General features: G+C 45.4%; 1 protein-coding gene across 13 annotated transcripts in view; it reads left to right on the top strand.

The window, feature by feature from the left end:
• Positions 1–16,782, top strand: part of CELF2 (CUGBP Elav-like family member 2) — a 722,443-nt gene that overhangs the window by 656,185 nt on the left and 49,476 nt on the right. For 12 of the 13 annotated variants that reach the window (XM_031444742.2, XM_031444738.2, XM_031444741.2 and 9 more), the window contains 3 exons: positions 6,482–6,561; positions 10,683–10,841; positions 14,241–14,304. In XM_031444742.2, coding sequence (XP_031300602.1) covers positions 6,482–6,561; positions 10,683–10,841; positions 14,241–14,304 — 303 coding nt within the window. The remainder of the gene's footprint in view (positions 1–6,481; positions 6,562–10,682; positions 10,842–14,240; positions 14,305–16,782) is intronic. The other variant, XM_064479336.1, reaches the window with a different exon arrangement.

The raw sequence follows: 16,782 nt of genomic DNA, 5'->3' as shown, positions 1-16,782 counted from the left end.
GGTGACCACAGGGCCCAGTCCTAGGAATTCTCCTGACATGAAACACGGGCACGGTCCATTCATCTTCCTATCTCTGTCCCTCAGTTTCCCCAACTGAAAATGGCAGCGAAGTATCTGCCCTGCTCCTCAAAGGACATGATCAGCTCCTGCCGTGGGAGGCGTTTTGTGTGAGCAGGCCATCCGTAGGGTTTCGTGGAGGCCTTGACTGTGAAGTGGGAAGACTGGACATCCTGCCCTCCCTCTCCCAGTTTACAAGCTGACTGTCCGTCTGTCCAGTGGGGACAGCGATCAGGAGCACTGGTGTGTCTAGAGGTCTTTGAGTGGGCGTTAGTTACCTCCTCAGGTGAGGTTTCAAAAGAGCCAACACTTCCACAGGGAAGAGCGGGACACTGTGCTTGACCGGAGAACTTGGCCAGTCCGAGCTGCCGTTTGCTCGATGAAGCAGCACTTGATGCCAGAACAGCCTGCTTCTACCATCAGTTATGTGAGCTCTTCATCAGTATTTTGGGCAAATGCTGGTTGAGAGTCCTCCTTCCTCCCTGCCCCCTTTCTTTTTAACAGAAAAGTAATTTCTGATCAACTGATGAGAATTCCCTGTGGCAAAAAAAAGAAAAGAAAAGAAAATATTCATTTAGAGCCATTTGTTCTGAAATATAAAGACAGACAGTGGTACATTTTTTCAATTAGCAGGACCCAGGGACTCCTGGGGACTGGAGACTGTTCCCGAATCAGTGTATTTGTTGACAGAACAATTCTCTTTCATGCCCCTCTTTTGCTTTCATTAAAGAATTGCATTTTTGCAATCAAATATTAATAAGTGTCTCCCATTAGCGGCACTGGAGATCAAGGGGTGCTCAGCATTTCTGGTCTCAACGCCTACTGCTGGCGCAGCTGTTTACAAAATAAATAAAAATGAAGCGAAATGAAAGCTTGGCTGCTCCGGGAAGTATCTTCTAGTGCTAAACCAGGGTACAAAGTAGTCAACAGAAAAGGTTTTAAATCAAACCATTTGATTGATTATGATGAGGGAGATGAGCTGTTGGGCTGTTCACATTTGTTTTTCTTTTTTTTTTTTTGCTTTTGCTCAGTTCAGCTGTAAGAGTGAGAGCAGAGAAGAGACTTAATAGCCTTGGCTCCCCAGCAGGCGTCTAATGTCCTTCCTTCTCTGCACTGTCAGTAGTTTGAATCCAGATGTTAGGCTGAGGTTCCTCCGGGCTTGTTGACCCAGTGCCCCCGCCCCATGTCAGAATACTGGGCTGCCAGGACCCAAGTTTTTGTATCCCTGAAGCCCTGCTATACTTTCCATTAGAATCACTGTCTTTTAAAATAAAAAATCACGATCTACACTTTCGCAAGAAAGACAATTTTAGAAGTCCCAGAGTTACTCACCAGCACCCAGATCTGAACCATGTTTTAAGACAGACTGCCCTCCCCCCACCTCCCACCCCCCGCCCCAGGAAACTGTCATGCCTCTGCAAGGGCAGTGTCTGCCAAGCCTGTCACAACCACCCGACAGGTACCAGGACTCTGCCTCACTTTCCGCTGTACGCCCACATCTAAACATGCATTTTTCCCCTTTGCGGGCAGCAACCCATTCTGCCATTTTTTCCCCCTTAATTTGGAAAATCTGGTTTGAGATACTTCAGCCCCTCCTGATGCTCAGAACCGTCTGCACAGCAGGTCCACCTGCCAGGCCCACACGTGGCAAGTGAAATGAGATGTTTGCTCTCAGAATCAAAGCTTGAGGCTTCTAAGCCAATGTGTTTATTGGCCAGTGTCACCTTATAGCATGCTGATTTCCTCAAATACACATGCTCTCGCTTACCCACAATCCCATAGTCGGAATGGACTATTTGGGTCCAATGTGCCAGGTTTGCTATGCCATGGCAACTGAATATCTGTAACTCAGAGACAGTGAAGGGGTTGATTTCATCTTTCTTTCCCATAAACCGTAGTCAAATCTTCACTGCCATTTAAGGTAACTTTCTGCTTGTTTAAGAATATTCCAGCTGCATTTATGGTGTTCCAACAGTCTCCTGCCAAAACCCTTGTCAAATGAATTGGCAATACTCTCAGGGACGTTGGCGAGCACAGAGTGGATTTAGCTATTAAATCCTCATTTGTTTTTGTTTTATCTGATCGGGATATTGGGACAGGACTTTTGACTTTAAAAACATGTACACAGAGAGGACTTCAGTTTTGATCACGACATTTTAGTCTTGCCCATGTGGTACCCAAACATTCAGATATGTGGAAACCTTTATCAGATGCCCCCTGGGGTATTAACTGCATCTTGTTGTCTTGCTCTGGGTACAATCTTCCAGTCTCATCTCAGGAATGAGATTTGGCCAACTATAAAGTCCTCGTCTGCACTCAACCTCGGGTGCCAAAAGCAAATGATCTCTCCCTGCCAATTGTGAATAAACTAACCCCACATTGGGGATTGTGCATTAGGGTATTAATTTTGATGCTCCAGTACCATCCTGATAGCAATATGTTTAAATCCTGCCATTATTCAAAAAATACAGTGAGGAAAATCGGCCACATTAAATCTTGCTTTGGCTGAAGAGGAATTTGTAGATAAGTTTTCCATAGGCTGAAACCTCCTCACGCCACACAAATTCTTTTAAATTAGGTTTCCCTCAGTTGAAATAAAGCAGCTGCTGCTCCTCTTTCAAAGGAGGGCAGGAAATCAAGAGGCCCTGGCATTGTATGTGGTTTTGAAAGAGCCTGTACTTCTTTGTTTGCTTTATTCCTTTTTTTTTTGTTTTCTTGGTGCAGAGCAAGAATTCATCTAGATCTCTCAAAATTCTCTTGCAGCCTAGAGAAAAGCTAGAACACCTGAGTTAAGATAGCCTTTCAGTCAAGATGACAGGAGTAATAGATGTGTTCCAGAATCTGCTGTGTGACAGGCCTATCTGCTCTCCTTAGATCCCGTCTGTAGGAGGAAATTACTTGGAGAAACCTTTCCCAGTCAATCACGTGTCTGTTTTAGCAGCTAGAAGGTAACCTCGTTGAAATAAGAGGAATTCAACTCCTTTCATTTCTATTAGCAATCTCTGACATTCTGAAAGTGGAGATGATAAATAATGGCCAGCTAAATTACAGGTTGGACACATCTACAGGTGGAATTTTTGCCTTTTAGTTTTTCCATTAGGCATTTGGAGGCTTTAAGATGGTACTATATGGGCTCTCTTACCAGCCTCCCCCACCCCCCCCCCCAAAAAAAAAAGAAAAAAGTAGCTTCACTATTTTGGTACCTGTTTTGATTTGTTTTTTTTTCACTCCTGCAGTCTAAGTTCCTCTGCATTTTGATCAGTAGCCAGAGAACTGACTGCTGCCACCCCATGTGGAACAGTCTAGAACAGTCAAGGGCTGAGCAGTTTTCGAGACCCCGTAGACTCCGCTGTCCCCAGAAGCTCGTTTTCAGAAAAACAAGGGGGTAATTGACCAAAGCAATTTCTCACCGGTGGAAAAGCCGCGGGTGGGCTTGTGGAAGGAGCCAGCAGCCCACGGTGATGAGAGGAGCCCATGTGACCTGTGTTAGCAGAAAGTCACAGATAGGCAGCCTCACCCCAAAGCCCGTGTTTTCAGTGGTTTTGAAAAGAAAGTGAAAATCTAGCCGTAGGACTACCTTGACCTTCTGTTTTAAAGACATGACACAGGTTAGCAAGCTAGCCATCCATGAAACATTGGGTTCTGAAGTTAGCTTCCCCTGGAGTGACGGAGAGAGGGAGTCTTGGGTAGCCCGTGTTCCCACTTTCTGAGTGACAGTCATTTTCTCTCTCAAGTAACTGAACACCACACACAGCATGGAACCTGACCGAGCCCCTAGGAGACAAGGTGTCCCTAACCGCACCACTGCCGATAGAATAAAAAGGTTAAAGAAGTCATCGGGTTTCTCAGGTCTTTTTTTTTTTTTTTTTTTTTTGGATGGGATGAGGATTGTATAATTAGAAGCATCAGTCAAGCTTTTAATTGCAGTTTTCATAGAGGAAAGGGCAACAGTTCCAGTTTATCGAGAGAGAATTTCATTGTCCTGTTGCTCAGACTTTTCTTTTGAGCCCTTGTTCATTGTTAGATCTTTCTCACGAAGTTAGTTACTCACCCAGGTTCTGCTTGTTCTGAAATTGTGGGAAATGCGTAAACTGGACCTTACTGATTTTTGTTGACATTTTACATGTTTTCTATGCATTCTTAACCTCCATTTGGAAACTGTCAGTTTGGCACATGCTCCCGGGTAATAAGAGCCAATGAAGTGAATGAAACAATCTTCTTGACTATTAAAAGCAGAGTTAGTCCAGGCTCTGCATAGTTTCAAATACGTCTCCATCAGATGGCATGCTCTACTGTCGTCTCAAGATAAGAAATGAAAAGGAGAAATCTTTTAGTGTTATTTCCTCTGTCAGCAATGCCAGTACTGATCACAATGTTTTTGAAGAGAGATGACTTTGAAACAGATGGTAAATTTAAGACTTTCTAATTTCAGAGCTGAGTATATTTCAGTATGGGACCCAGCAGAGGTATGTCATATGTCTCACACTGTATTCCACATGTCATCTAGATGCCTTGGAGAAGGCCACCAAATTGCCTTTATTGATGACAAAAGCCACAGTCAGTATGGGTACAGGCAGCATGTTGAAACGGCATCACCAGCTGCTGTAACGTCAGAAAACTGTATGAAACAGCTTGGTGTTCTTAGCGAGCTAGACTTTAGGCTTCAATGAGGACAACTTAAGAGGGAGGTGAATGAGATGAACTTCCCCTGGACTGAGAGTTTTTCTGTATTAAAAATTACAGCCTGATGCAAAAAAAAAAATGCATTGACTTACTTTCATGATTGGATGTTGTTGTGCCTTGGGGTTAAATGGGCAGGTGTTACCTTCTCTTTTGCTGTTTAATTAAAAGGTGCTAATACAGTATTGACTTGATAATCTCACCAGGTACACATGCAGAGCCAGTGAAGAAAATGTATGTAATGGCTCACACAGAGATTTACCTACACCAAGCCATCCGCTGGATGTTTGGCTGTAGAAAGTTCCATGTGGCTTCCCGGCCACAGCAGCAACCCACCTCGTGCTTGGTGCCAGAATTCTGCCTTTGAGGCACTCGCTCTGAGATGACAGCAGGCTTCAGACCCTCAGTGTTTAGATCTGCTTCATTTGGAAATCTTTTAAGTAGTAATAATAAGAATGTTTTGAGGAAATTGAGTGGAACACTAAATTATTCTCTGATACCTTAGTTCAAACTGCGCCAGGCTAGAGACGCTGAAAATCAATGCACTCTTAAAGTCATTAGAGATCATAAGTGAAATAGTCTGCGTTGCCTTAGCTAAGCTTTTAGTGTGCTGTGGTATTATTATAAAATCAGCCTGAATCTGCATTAATTTCACAGTCTTTTTCTCTGCTAAGCCCAAGGGTGCGTGATGAATAAAATGTAAATTTCAGAAGGCAGTGTTTTTATTAGTGGAAAGGGCAATGAGCCATGTAGTTGGAGCGGTGACCTGCATGGTAGCCAACGCTGCTACGAGGAGAGGAACAGGCACTAGAGAGTCTAGCTGTTTTACGGCAGGAGAGAAGACTAGCCACGGAAAGTTCGATGAGTCTCCCGGGAGACGTTTAGAGAAATGTACATGGTCTTGTGTATATTACACTTGAGGTCAGACCTCTGGTGGGAATCCGAAAGTCGAAACTTTCAAAAGTCATGAAGGTTTGATGCAAATAAAAAATCCAATGCAAATTTTTAAATTTTACTTTACACGCACGGTTGACTATTCCCAGAGAAATAAAGCATTTGTTTTTGTTCCTCATTAACAGTTACTAAATAGTTGGTACAGGGTTGGGATCTATTCTGTTTGCATTTGAATAGCATCAATGTATATGTATACATATGTCTATTTTTTTTTTAACTACTCAGAGGAGGTGAGATATATTTATTGGCTGACGTTTCGAGCTCTTGGAATCCATTTGCTAATTTGCCCTGGGTGTGAGGATTTTATTATCTGCTGCTTAAAAAGCAAGGCTCCCATTTGAAAGAACAAAGCCCGAATGGGTGGATGCCCGAAGTCAAGATAGTCAGCCAAGGAGAAAATGTAAAATAGCAACTTTTCATTTTAGAAAATGCAAACTAGGTCTTGGGAATTTCAAACCAGTGGCTGAAAAAAAAAACAAAAAAACAATGAGTACCCAGCTTCCTTCCCCATCCCTGCCCCCTCACCCCCGGACTCCATTTTAAAAATAAGTAAATAATCTAATCAAGCAAGCAGTCAATCTTTCTGCTTTGGTCCGATTAGCAAGTCAGCACTGTAAGTAAAAAGTGACCCGAGATGAATCCAAAGAGAGAAGTTGTTGGTTTTATGTACTACTGAGAACAGTGTCGTCCTGTGGCAGTTCTCGTAGACTGTGTTGGTTTAACAAGCGTCCAAACCTTTTGTCTTGTTGTTTTTTGTCTTTCCTGCTCCCTGTCCCCTTGTTTCCCACAGGCTGTGCGTTTGTCACATTTTCTACAAGGGCAATGGCACAGAATGCAATCAAAGCCATGCATCAGTCTCAGACCATGGAGGTACTGTATCATCTGCCCTTTCTTTGTTTTCTTTGTGCAAATGGTGGGGAATGGAAAGCGATTCTCTCCTGTGTGGATTGTTCACATGACAATCACAGATGTAAACTTTCACCACCTCTCTCCTCGTTCATTCATATCCCTTCTCTCTCTCTCTCTTTCCCTCCTTCCCTCCCTCCCTCTCTTCTTCTCTCTCTTTCTCACTCTCTCTTTCTGATTTTTCCCCTAATGACTGGAGATGCACTTAGTGAAACCTTCCACTTAGTCTACATTCTTTTTGGAGCCTTTTATTGCAGTGGCCCGGGTCCTGCCATGTAAAGTTCATGATGCCATGTAAGCCAAGTATCATTCTGTACCTCAAAGATCAAGAGCGTCCCCCAGCGTGGGGGTGGCATGGATTAAACCGTAACCACCCCCACTCCAAATTGCAGCTGGCCCTGTGCTGCATCACAGGGTTCGTTCTTTTCTTTTTAGTTTTTGTTGTTTTTTTTTTTTTAACATGGGGTCAAGTTATCTCTAATCTAGACAAACAGAATTGCGTTTTTGCATCCAGAATGTTGGAGAAAGTTAATACTTCTCCCACGTCCATTAACCAGCGCAAGTATTGACATAGGAGAGTCCCTCAAAAAATTAATTTGTCACCTTATTAAAAAAAATACGAACAATAACCAAGAAACACAAAGGCTCAAATTTGGTCTCCTAATGAGAGACAGTGGCTTTTGGGGAAGATGAATATTTAATGGGTGTGGGTCCCTGGATGTAGACAATGGCTCTGTAATTCAAGTCTGTGATTTGGGTCATGGCCTTTCAGAATTTTGCACAAGAGCATTCCAAGCGTGATATGCTGTTACTCACTCTGTATTGTCTGACAGAACCCTTCGGGAGCGCATGTTCTGGTGTATTATGTAGACTGTATCTCTGTGTATGGGTGGTCTCTTCTGGAGGTAGCTTTGTGGTGTTCTCTGAAGTGATGTTTTTCATCTTTCAGAAAAAGAAAAAAATAATTTTTTTTCAGTTTTATTTTAATGTGCCGAAAGTTCTTTCTTGTTTGAGCTTCTTTTTTTGCCTCCATTTGGGGGGAGGGGATATTTATTAATTTTTTTTTTGTCTGTTTGTTTTTGTTTGTTTTTTTGCAATGCTGCATCTCCCAAAGCATGCCGGGAGCTCAGTGATCATCACGGGTCATGTTTTGTGGGCAACCTTTTTAGAGTGAGCCAAAGGGCGGGTGGAAGGGGGGTAAGGCGTGTGCATGGCATTGTCATTAAGTGTTGACCGTCCTTTTCTGAGTTTTGATACATCAGCATTGCAAAGCCTCTTGTCTTTTTCGAACTTCCTTTTGACTTTAATATTCCTAACATATCTTATATAATCACTGTGTTTTCCTTTCAGTGCAATGCATTTTTAAGACACTCACTCCCTCCCCCTACGTGAAGGCCAGCTCAGGTGAAAATCGGCCACGATAAGAGAGAATTAGCAGAGAATATGAAATGTCTAGGAATCCAATTTTGAACAACATGCACATACACCCGTGATCATGGTTTCGCATTCCCCCACCCCCCGCCTTTTTGCATCTTGGGCTGCTCCGTTATCGTGGACCAGTCTGGTTTCCAGCTACGTGTCAGTTTGGAGATGGAAAGTAAAAGTACTGATAAGAAAAAGAAAGCCGTGACCTGTATTTATTATCTTCCATATATATGTGTTTCATTCTTAATTATTTTTATTTCCTGTCCTTGAGTGATTTGTACCTAAATTGGTCTCACCTTAGATGATTTTTTAGCCAGAACCCTTTCAGCTCTGTTGGAAGTTTTGCCACCACACCCAGTTCCTCCACCCCGGGCGCCCGCCCGAGTGGAGGTCTGTGTCCTCCTGTGTTTTCCCAGAAGGAGGCGACAAGGAAGCATAGCAGACCTGGGTGTGAGCCCGAACCAAGGAAGTAATAGGCTCTCAGAAGGAAAAGAACTTACGATAGAGAAGGGGACATGTTTATCCTTAAGAAACCCTCGATCCTTTGTGAATATCGCTATTATAAGAAATCAAATTCAATGCGCTTGTTTTTAAATCTGGACCTCCATGCTTAATCAGCAGGGCCCTCAGACTTTTCAATTTCTTTTTTTTTTTTTTTTTTAATTTCTTGTTTAATTCAAAAATACTGACAGGTAAATGAAAGATTACATATGACACAGCCTCATAGTTGTACAATTGAAGTTTGTTTTTTTGAATTAACTACGTTATTTCCCCAGGCTCACATCTTCAACCAAGATACATTATCTACGAGATTCGAATTCAGAATGATGTGAATGTCAAAGTTTGAAAGAATACTTTTTAAAAAAAAATCATTAATTTTTATATGGTACCTAGATTTTTCCACTTTCCTCCAATCTCTCCCCATCCTGTTTTTCCCTTTCATGGTTAATCCAAGTCAGTTTTGAGCTATAATTATTGGCCGAATTTTCTGCTTTTATATCATTTTGGGGTCATTGAAGGAAGAAAAAAGCCAACAGTAAGTGTACTATTAGGATGAGATGCTGTAATTTGTTACGGAACAAATTTGATACAGTAACAGCCCTTTTCCACGCAAAACCCTTGCTTTCTATAATTTCCACCTTCAGAGTGTTTTGCTCTCGTTAAAGTGATGAAGTGCTGAAATACAGAGCAGATGAAGAAACGTAAAGGATAGATTTTTTTTTTAATGGTGGAAATACTCCTTTAAGAAATTTACTGACGCTGAACACTCGGCGCTGTGACGTGACCCCCAGAGCTGAAGACCAGGTCCGTTGGAAGTTCACAACTGAAACAGCCACTCACTTTTCTCACATTTTGGGGGATAATATCAGACCTGATAGCCTCACGTATTCATAGCTACATCCCCAGTAACTCCCCCAGGTGATAAGAAAAAAAAATGCAACTTTGTTTTTCTAGGAGAAAGAAAAATGACCCAGCAGGGAAGGGGGGAAAGCTCATTTCAATAGGAATAGAAGATTTCTGAGAAGAGTAAAAGTCATGCTGAGTTTCAATAAAAGGGTTTTTTTAATCACTTGGGGAGAATTACTTCTTTTTATCTCAGCAAAATTTCGCAGCTTTAATTGTGATGAAATGTACAGGCAGGTATGCAGAGAGAGAGGAGAGCTGGTTTCTGCAGAGTACTTACCAAGTGGTGAACACGGAAAAGGTGCTTTTGAAAGGAAGTCGTCCTGCCTAAGGTGTCAGGCCCTTAGTTTCCCTCATGATTTTTCTCTGTCTCAGACATGAAACCGTTCTATTTTAGAACCTTGGCCGTTTCTCACTCACTCACTCCCCCTCTTCCTTGCTTTTTAAAGGAAGGGACCATGGAAAGAACCTTCTAGGACAATGAGCTTGATTAGGAAAAGAAACCAAGCAGTGATCTCTGCTATTTAAGATCTATCTCCTTTGATGAGAATGTGCTCCTGACACAGGAGGCCCTGGGAACCCGCATAGAGTAGATGTGATACAGGTGGAGAAACCCTTCTGAAAACATGGGGACAGGACACTGGCCTGTGCCTGTGTTCCCTGAATCTCTCCTTCCTTCATCCACGTTCGTAAAACAAAACCCACTTCTCCCGATTATATTCCTGGGTCAGTGGTTTCCCATGGTTCCAAAGTTCAAAATGCATAACTACACGTTGGAAGGAATGAAAACTAAATGAGCAAGGGGCTTCTTCATTCCCGTTACCACTGCTCCCCCTGTGTTCCCTGCTCACACGTGGAAACAGGCAGACACACAAAGACAAGTGCATCTTTGAGACAAGCGAACCGTGGAGCTTAATAAAGAAAAGTAAGGTCTCCTGTCTCTGAGGAGGTCCTGGGATGGTCGAAGGAAGACCCGTGAAGAGAGAAGGCAAGGCAGTGTCATAATCAGAGCATGGAAGCACATGGCTTCATCGACCACCAGAGCCCCCGAGACACCGGTGACAGTGTCTGGAACTGTCTGTTGATGGTACCATCCCGAGAAGAAGAAAGACCATCAGACCGCTTAGAAACCATGCCACCCCCGTCCCTGGGCTCCAGGGTAGTTCAGGAAGCTAGACCCCGTGCTGACTGCGCGTCGTGAGCGGAGTCGACCCGGCTGTAACCCCCTGTTCACTTTCCGCTGTGTCTGACCACAGGGCTGCTCTTCACCCATCGTGGTGAAGTTCGCTGATACCCAGAAGGACAAGGAGCAAAGGCGCCTCCAGCAGCAGCTGGCCCAGCAGATGCAACAGCTCAACACTGCCACCTGGGGGAACCTGACGGGTCTGGGCGGACTCACCCCGCAGTACCTGGCGGTAAGTGCCGGGGACCGCGGGGGGCCTGTCGTCCCCTGTCCCCTGAATCCACCAAAACACGCGTTTCTGGGACATGGTGAAAGCCAGGAAATTATTGGAGCAGAATAGTTTTCCAGGTGAAAATGATGAGCATAGGGACGTGACTGACTTCATTCAGCCTGATGGAGGCTGAGCAGAGCCCCGCAAGGCCGAATTGCTGATCAGCGTTTCAGCATAATATCCCGCGTGGGGAGGGGGTGGCACACTCCACAGGGGACTCTGTAGCCGTGGTCGGAGCACTCACTGCCTCCCAGGTCTGCGTACGTCAGGGCCTCAGATGGAAGCCCCCTGGGACTTTCCTTCTGTGGCCCTGGGTCTTCCCAGCAGAGCCATGTAGACTCCGTCACATGTTTCTGTATCGATTTGAAACCAAAAAAAAAAACCAGATCCTGTTTCACACCGAACAGACCTAGTTCTCTCAACCATCCCTGACATTTCGTTGTTTCTAAACTTTCACTTCCTTGTTTTTGCTTCTCTGGTGCTCATTTCATTTTGTCAGTCTTTATTAAAATGCTTTAACTGGGCTGTGAGATAGTTCCTCCAGTAAGATCTAAATAGCACAGAGCAGTGACCCCTAGTGTGGACTGTGAGGTATCAGTGTAGCTTGGGAGTGGTAGAAAGCAGCTAATACTCCTCTAAGATTTTCTTTATTTTTGCTTAAACTGCTGCTCAGTCATACACCTCTACCCCACTCATCTGCTTTGGAACCCCAGTGCTGGACTACACGTTTACGGATACAATTTCATATTGTGCACCGGGGTCTTTAGCTGTAGCCTCTGTCAGTGTGTGTCCCCTAATTCTGTCCTTTGACCTGTGAACTGTCCCTCTCAGGATTGTCTGAGCCATTAGCCTTCCTTTGTAGCAGACCCAGTCCCGTTCTGTCAAACAGTCCACCCTGTGACCTTGAACGTAAGATCACCCCGATCGCACAGGTGAGCGAAGGGAGAGGCTTAAAGAGGTAGCATGACGTTAGCCAGGACCATGGGGCTGGTGGCCGGGTGGGATGTCAGCCCTCCCTCCGGCTGCGCTACTTCTTTGAGTCCGATGTGACCCCTGTCCTCTTTGCACCCACCACGCCCCGGTGCCTGTCGGGGTCTGACAGGTACTAGCTACTCAGGATGTGTTTGGATGTCTTGCCGGGGAAGCTTCTCCTGGTTTCATCTGAGTCGTTAATAAAAACGTACTGACCAAGTTTGCTATCACCTTCCAGCCGTTTCTCCATTTTATCCACAAAGACCACGAAAGACTTCGTCACATGCCTCAGTAAAACCTCTTTGAGCCCACCCTGTCTTTTTCCTAGTCAATCAGTCTTGAAGTTTCATGAGGGGGAAAAAAGTCTAGCTGAACCATCAGTTCTTTTTCACCAGGGTGAGCTTTTCAGTTGTTCCCAGATCGTCATCGGTTTCATTAGAAGAATTTCTATTGGAGATGGACGTCGAGCTCACCCTTTCATAGTTTCTAGGAATCCAGCTTCCGGCTCCACCATTTCTGAAAAGCAGGACCCCTGTGTGTGTCCCCAGTCTGCTGGCCCATTTCCTAGGCCCCCCATCCCCTTCCCAACTTACAGGAATCTCTGGCCTGTGTTTCTTTGATCACATCTGAAAATTATTTCTGAACCCTGAAGAGGAACTCATCTCTGCCCATTTATAAAAGCACGTGCTTATAAGCGCTGAACTATGTTTTCTCCCACCGTGGGCGTCCGCTCTTTCTCAGCCAGGTGTGTGCTGCCCCTTTTGGCTGGAAGCGCATGTCTGTGGAAGGACCCTAGGTCTGTGAGGCATCTCCTGCCTCTGTGCTGGGGACAGATTCTGACTCTGGCTCCCCAGAGAGTGGGCGTCAGTGGGCAGACTCCTTGGAGACAGTTAATGACACTCCAGGTAGGGCCACTTATCTCAGTAGGTGCCACTAACCCCTCACAGTGTCTCCAGAGCTAACTGAAGTTTGCTTAACTCATTTTTTTCAGTGTCTGATAGGAGAGAGGTAGGGCTTGCCGCCACAGGGAATGGGGAACCCAGGAAATCAAGCCAAGAGGAGGGATTTCTATCAAAATGGATAGTCCCTTGCTCCTTCCTCCTCCTCACTGCGTACGTCTGCGTGTGTGTTGTGCCTAGCTAGTGTGTTACTCCAAATCGAGAAGGATGAGAGAAGGTTGCAGATGTATTTCTGGTAACTGTTAACGTTCATCCCCATAATATCATTGTAACTAAGACTTGTTCTACTCTGCTCAGTGCTTCTAAGTCAACTGATAGATGCCCATGGCTGAGTCATACCCTGTTATAGGGTTTCCATCTTCTGAAGCCAAGGAGACCTACACAAACCTGGGGGAATGACAGTGCTCTCCGTTACATTTTGCAGAGCTCCGAATAAACCCTGAGAGCTTATCTTTTAAATAGTCAATTCATCTGGTTCCTCCCAAGCTCATAAAATCATAGCAGGTCTCAGTAGTAAATTTGGCAAGTCTATGCTTTGAGGGCGTTCACATACAGGAGGTAGCTCCACGCTTGCTTCCACGTACAAACTACGGCTGTGTTGATCAGCCTTAGCGAAAAGAGAATTCAACTGAATTGGACAAATAAAGGAGCCCTTTCGAACAGGAACCACCTGCCTTTTCCTTGTGGTACCCACTGATGCTACGTGGGGGATAATGTATTTTTCGAAGCTCTGGAACAAAATGCAGACCCCTTTGCACAGCTATCTTAATTTCTATTTTAGGAGATGCTGATGTATTTATAATGCATCGCATCAAGGTATATAGCACCAGAGACTCCTAAGTTCTGACAAATAGTGTGTTCCTCTCTGCCAGCGAAGACCACCGTAAAATGGGTGACCGTTGTCTTGGTCCTGTAGACACAGCTGAAACTGGACAGCCATGAAGAGATACACTTATATGTATCGTTACCGCGGTGATTCCTCTGTGAGCCCAGGAGCCAGTGATTCTAGGTGTTTCTAGTGAAGGATGTGGGAAACTGAGCTGGGAGGGAGAGTGGAGGAGACCCAGAGATGGACCTTGATTGGCGAAGATGAGAGAGGGTAACCATGAAGGCTCCAGAGAGAGAGAGCATTAGTCACGCCATGTTGCCTTCCATCGATTTAACACCTGGTTGTAAAAAAGTGTAAGTTGATTAATTGTTTTAAGGCAGCAGTGTTACTGAGTTTCCCCGGTGTCTGTGTGTCTTAATGGAGATTAGACATGAATATGGATTTACAGCCCCAGCTCTGGGAACCTGCAGTCCTTTGAGAGGCAGCAGCAGCCAACGACATAAATGTGAAGGACAGCGGGTGGCCCCCCAGCGGACCTGGGAATTTTGCTTGGTCCTCACCCTGGCTGCATTTTGACAAGACCTTTCTTGTCCTTTCCAGCTCCTGCAGCAGGCCACCTCCTCCAGCAACCTGGGTGCGTTCAGCGGCATTCAGCAGATGGCTGGTAAGTCAGGAAGGATGCCTTGCCTTCTGACCAAGCTCTTGTCTGAATCTGGGGGGAGGGGGGGCGCGGGGTTCAGAGGACAAAGAGAAGCAGCGGGGGAAGAGAAGACCAGAGAGCGATGACCAGTCCTGTTTGCTTTCTGGCCGAGGTGCGAAAATTAGAGTCAGCTACTTAGAAGCTGATTTTCCCCCTCTGGCATTTCCAACAGTTATGTTACCCCCCCCCCACAAAGGAAAATACCCCAGTCCTTGTCTTACCCAAAAGATAAGATTACAGACAGGAGACGGAGAGCGTTACGTAGCAAAAGGTTTTAAGGGATTTATTTAGGAAAAGCGCACCTCCGAGAACGGGAGGCGGGCTGATCCCAGGGGGATTCTCAGCAGTCTCTGTCTGCCCTTCCTCTTACGCCCTCGCTTAGAGGTGGGCTTCTGATTGATGGAAGGCCCTTTGCCCCTGGAATGCTTAGTCACGTTTGGTCCCTTTGCGCATGTCCTTACCCATGGTGTACGCAGAGAAAACCATGGAGTAGGGGGCTAAATCAGAATATTAATTATATTACAATGAGCACTGGGTCCTGTCTGGCCAAGTCTTTCTCGCTGCCAGCAGTTGCGACTGTCAGGTTTTAACTGGTTTTTTGCTGACACTCATTTGGAAGAAGTAGAGTCCCTTTATGCTGGAGGCGAGCATAAAGCCGTCTTCCTTTCCTTCACCTGTCTGCCCGGTGCCCCCACTTATTACCCAGCAGTTATAAAATGGTAAAATCAGGGAGCTGAGAATTCCTGCAGAGTGCACTCCAGAGTTGTTTTTTTGTTTTTGAAAAGATGGCTCTAGACTGGGGGAATTTCCAACAGGATTCCTCTATCCGGGGCAGTCATCATGATTGACATCCTTCTAAAGTTTTAATAACGGGCAGTCAATAAAAAATGTTCTGACCTCTGTAATGAAAGGCAAGCTGGCCGGCGTATCTTTGGTACAGTTTGCCGTCCCTTGATAACCGCAGACAATTAACAGGATGCCTTTTTCCACTTGTGAACCCCCAGTCGACGGGGTGGGGCATCAGAAGTTTTATGTGAAAGCATAGTCTTTGTTCTCGCGAAAATCCAAGTGTGACTGGATTTGAAAGCCAGCTCATGAAGGCTTCCTTCTCATAATGAGCTGCGTCAGGAGTAACGGAGGTGTGGTGATTAGTGAAAGGTCACTCCTACTGGGTCACCTTCTGGGCTGATGTCCCAGCTCACTGCCGGGCCAGGGAAGGTGTCCTGCACGATGCATCAGGACATGGGGGCCGCTCACCTGCCTCGAGGAGCAGTGAGAAAGCTGCTTCCTTGTTTGATCCAAAAAAAATAGGGGCGAGCGGGCAAGGAGGGGAACAGATTTTCGGCATATTCGAATCGAGCCGTTTGTTTTCATCAAGGACACCCCGAGGCCATGGCGTGAATCTGGGATCCACAGCACAGAAGCCTGATGTCTTTATCCGTCACCATGAAAACTCCTTTTTTCTCGTCTTTTTTCCCAAATACACAGCCTTGATTTTTTTCTGTCCTAAGAGGATCTGAAATGACTTCCGATCAGCATACATAGGTTTCCCCTCCTGTGTGTTGTGTGGTTGTCAGCCCAGCTTTGTCTGGTGGCCTCCAGGGCTCGTGGTGACTGGTCTGACGGGACATACTGGTGACAACACTGCTGAATTGCTCGCTGACCTTTCAGTCTGCCGGCACCGCCAGCTTGTTCTGTTGTATTAAAGCTTTTGGATTATTAGAAAAAATACGTATGTTAAAATAATAGGTAGTTACATCATTCAGCAGAATCTTTATGAGTACAGTTGGGGAAGTTGGCCTTGGCACTAAAAATCACATGGAACGCTTCATTTACCTTTAGTTCTGTGAAGGGAATTGGAGAGACAGAAGTGAAATCTCTGGGGGAGTTCTCTTTAAAAAGAGCAAACCTCCAGATTGAAAGCTCTGAAAATCTAAAATGTGTCGCGTTTTCTACCAATATGAGATTTTTCTTCTAATAGAATGCCCCACCCCCCTGCGCCCCAGATCCAGAATTAGTCTTTCCTTAGAGGAAGCCTCAGGCTCTCCCGTTCCCACAGCTGAATTATGCAGAGATGGCCACTGGTTCCTGAGGCAGCTGGTAAGCATGTCCTCATGTCTTCCTGGGTGGACGGAGCACCTTGTCACCCCTCATTAGTCTGTGTGTGCCTGCGCCTGGCCGGCTGTGGCTCAGGAGCTGAGCATCTGCGTGCTCATGTAAAGACGAAGGTGCATGGAGCAGGTGGCCAATTTAAAGGCAGTCTGGAACGTTCTGGGCTTTCCAAAATACCCCTTTCCTGAACCCGTGGCACATTAAAGTCAGCACACTAAGTCTGCCCAGGCCGTGCAGTCAAATGCCAAGGGGTCATTTCTCTACAGTCACCTCGAGTACAGAGAGCAGAGATGGACATAGATGTCAGTGCTTGGTCTGCTTGGCCATTTC

This window comes from Camelus dromedarius, chromosome 26 (assembly GCF_036321535.1).
Source record: "Camelus dromedarius isolate mCamDro1 chromosome 26, mCamDro1.pat, whole genome shotgun sequence".
Classification (NCBI taxonomy): domain Eukaryota; kingdom Metazoa; phylum Chordata; class Mammalia; order Artiodactyla; family Camelidae; genus Camelus; species Camelus dromedarius.
This window is presented reverse-complemented; position numbering and strand designations above follow the sequence as displayed.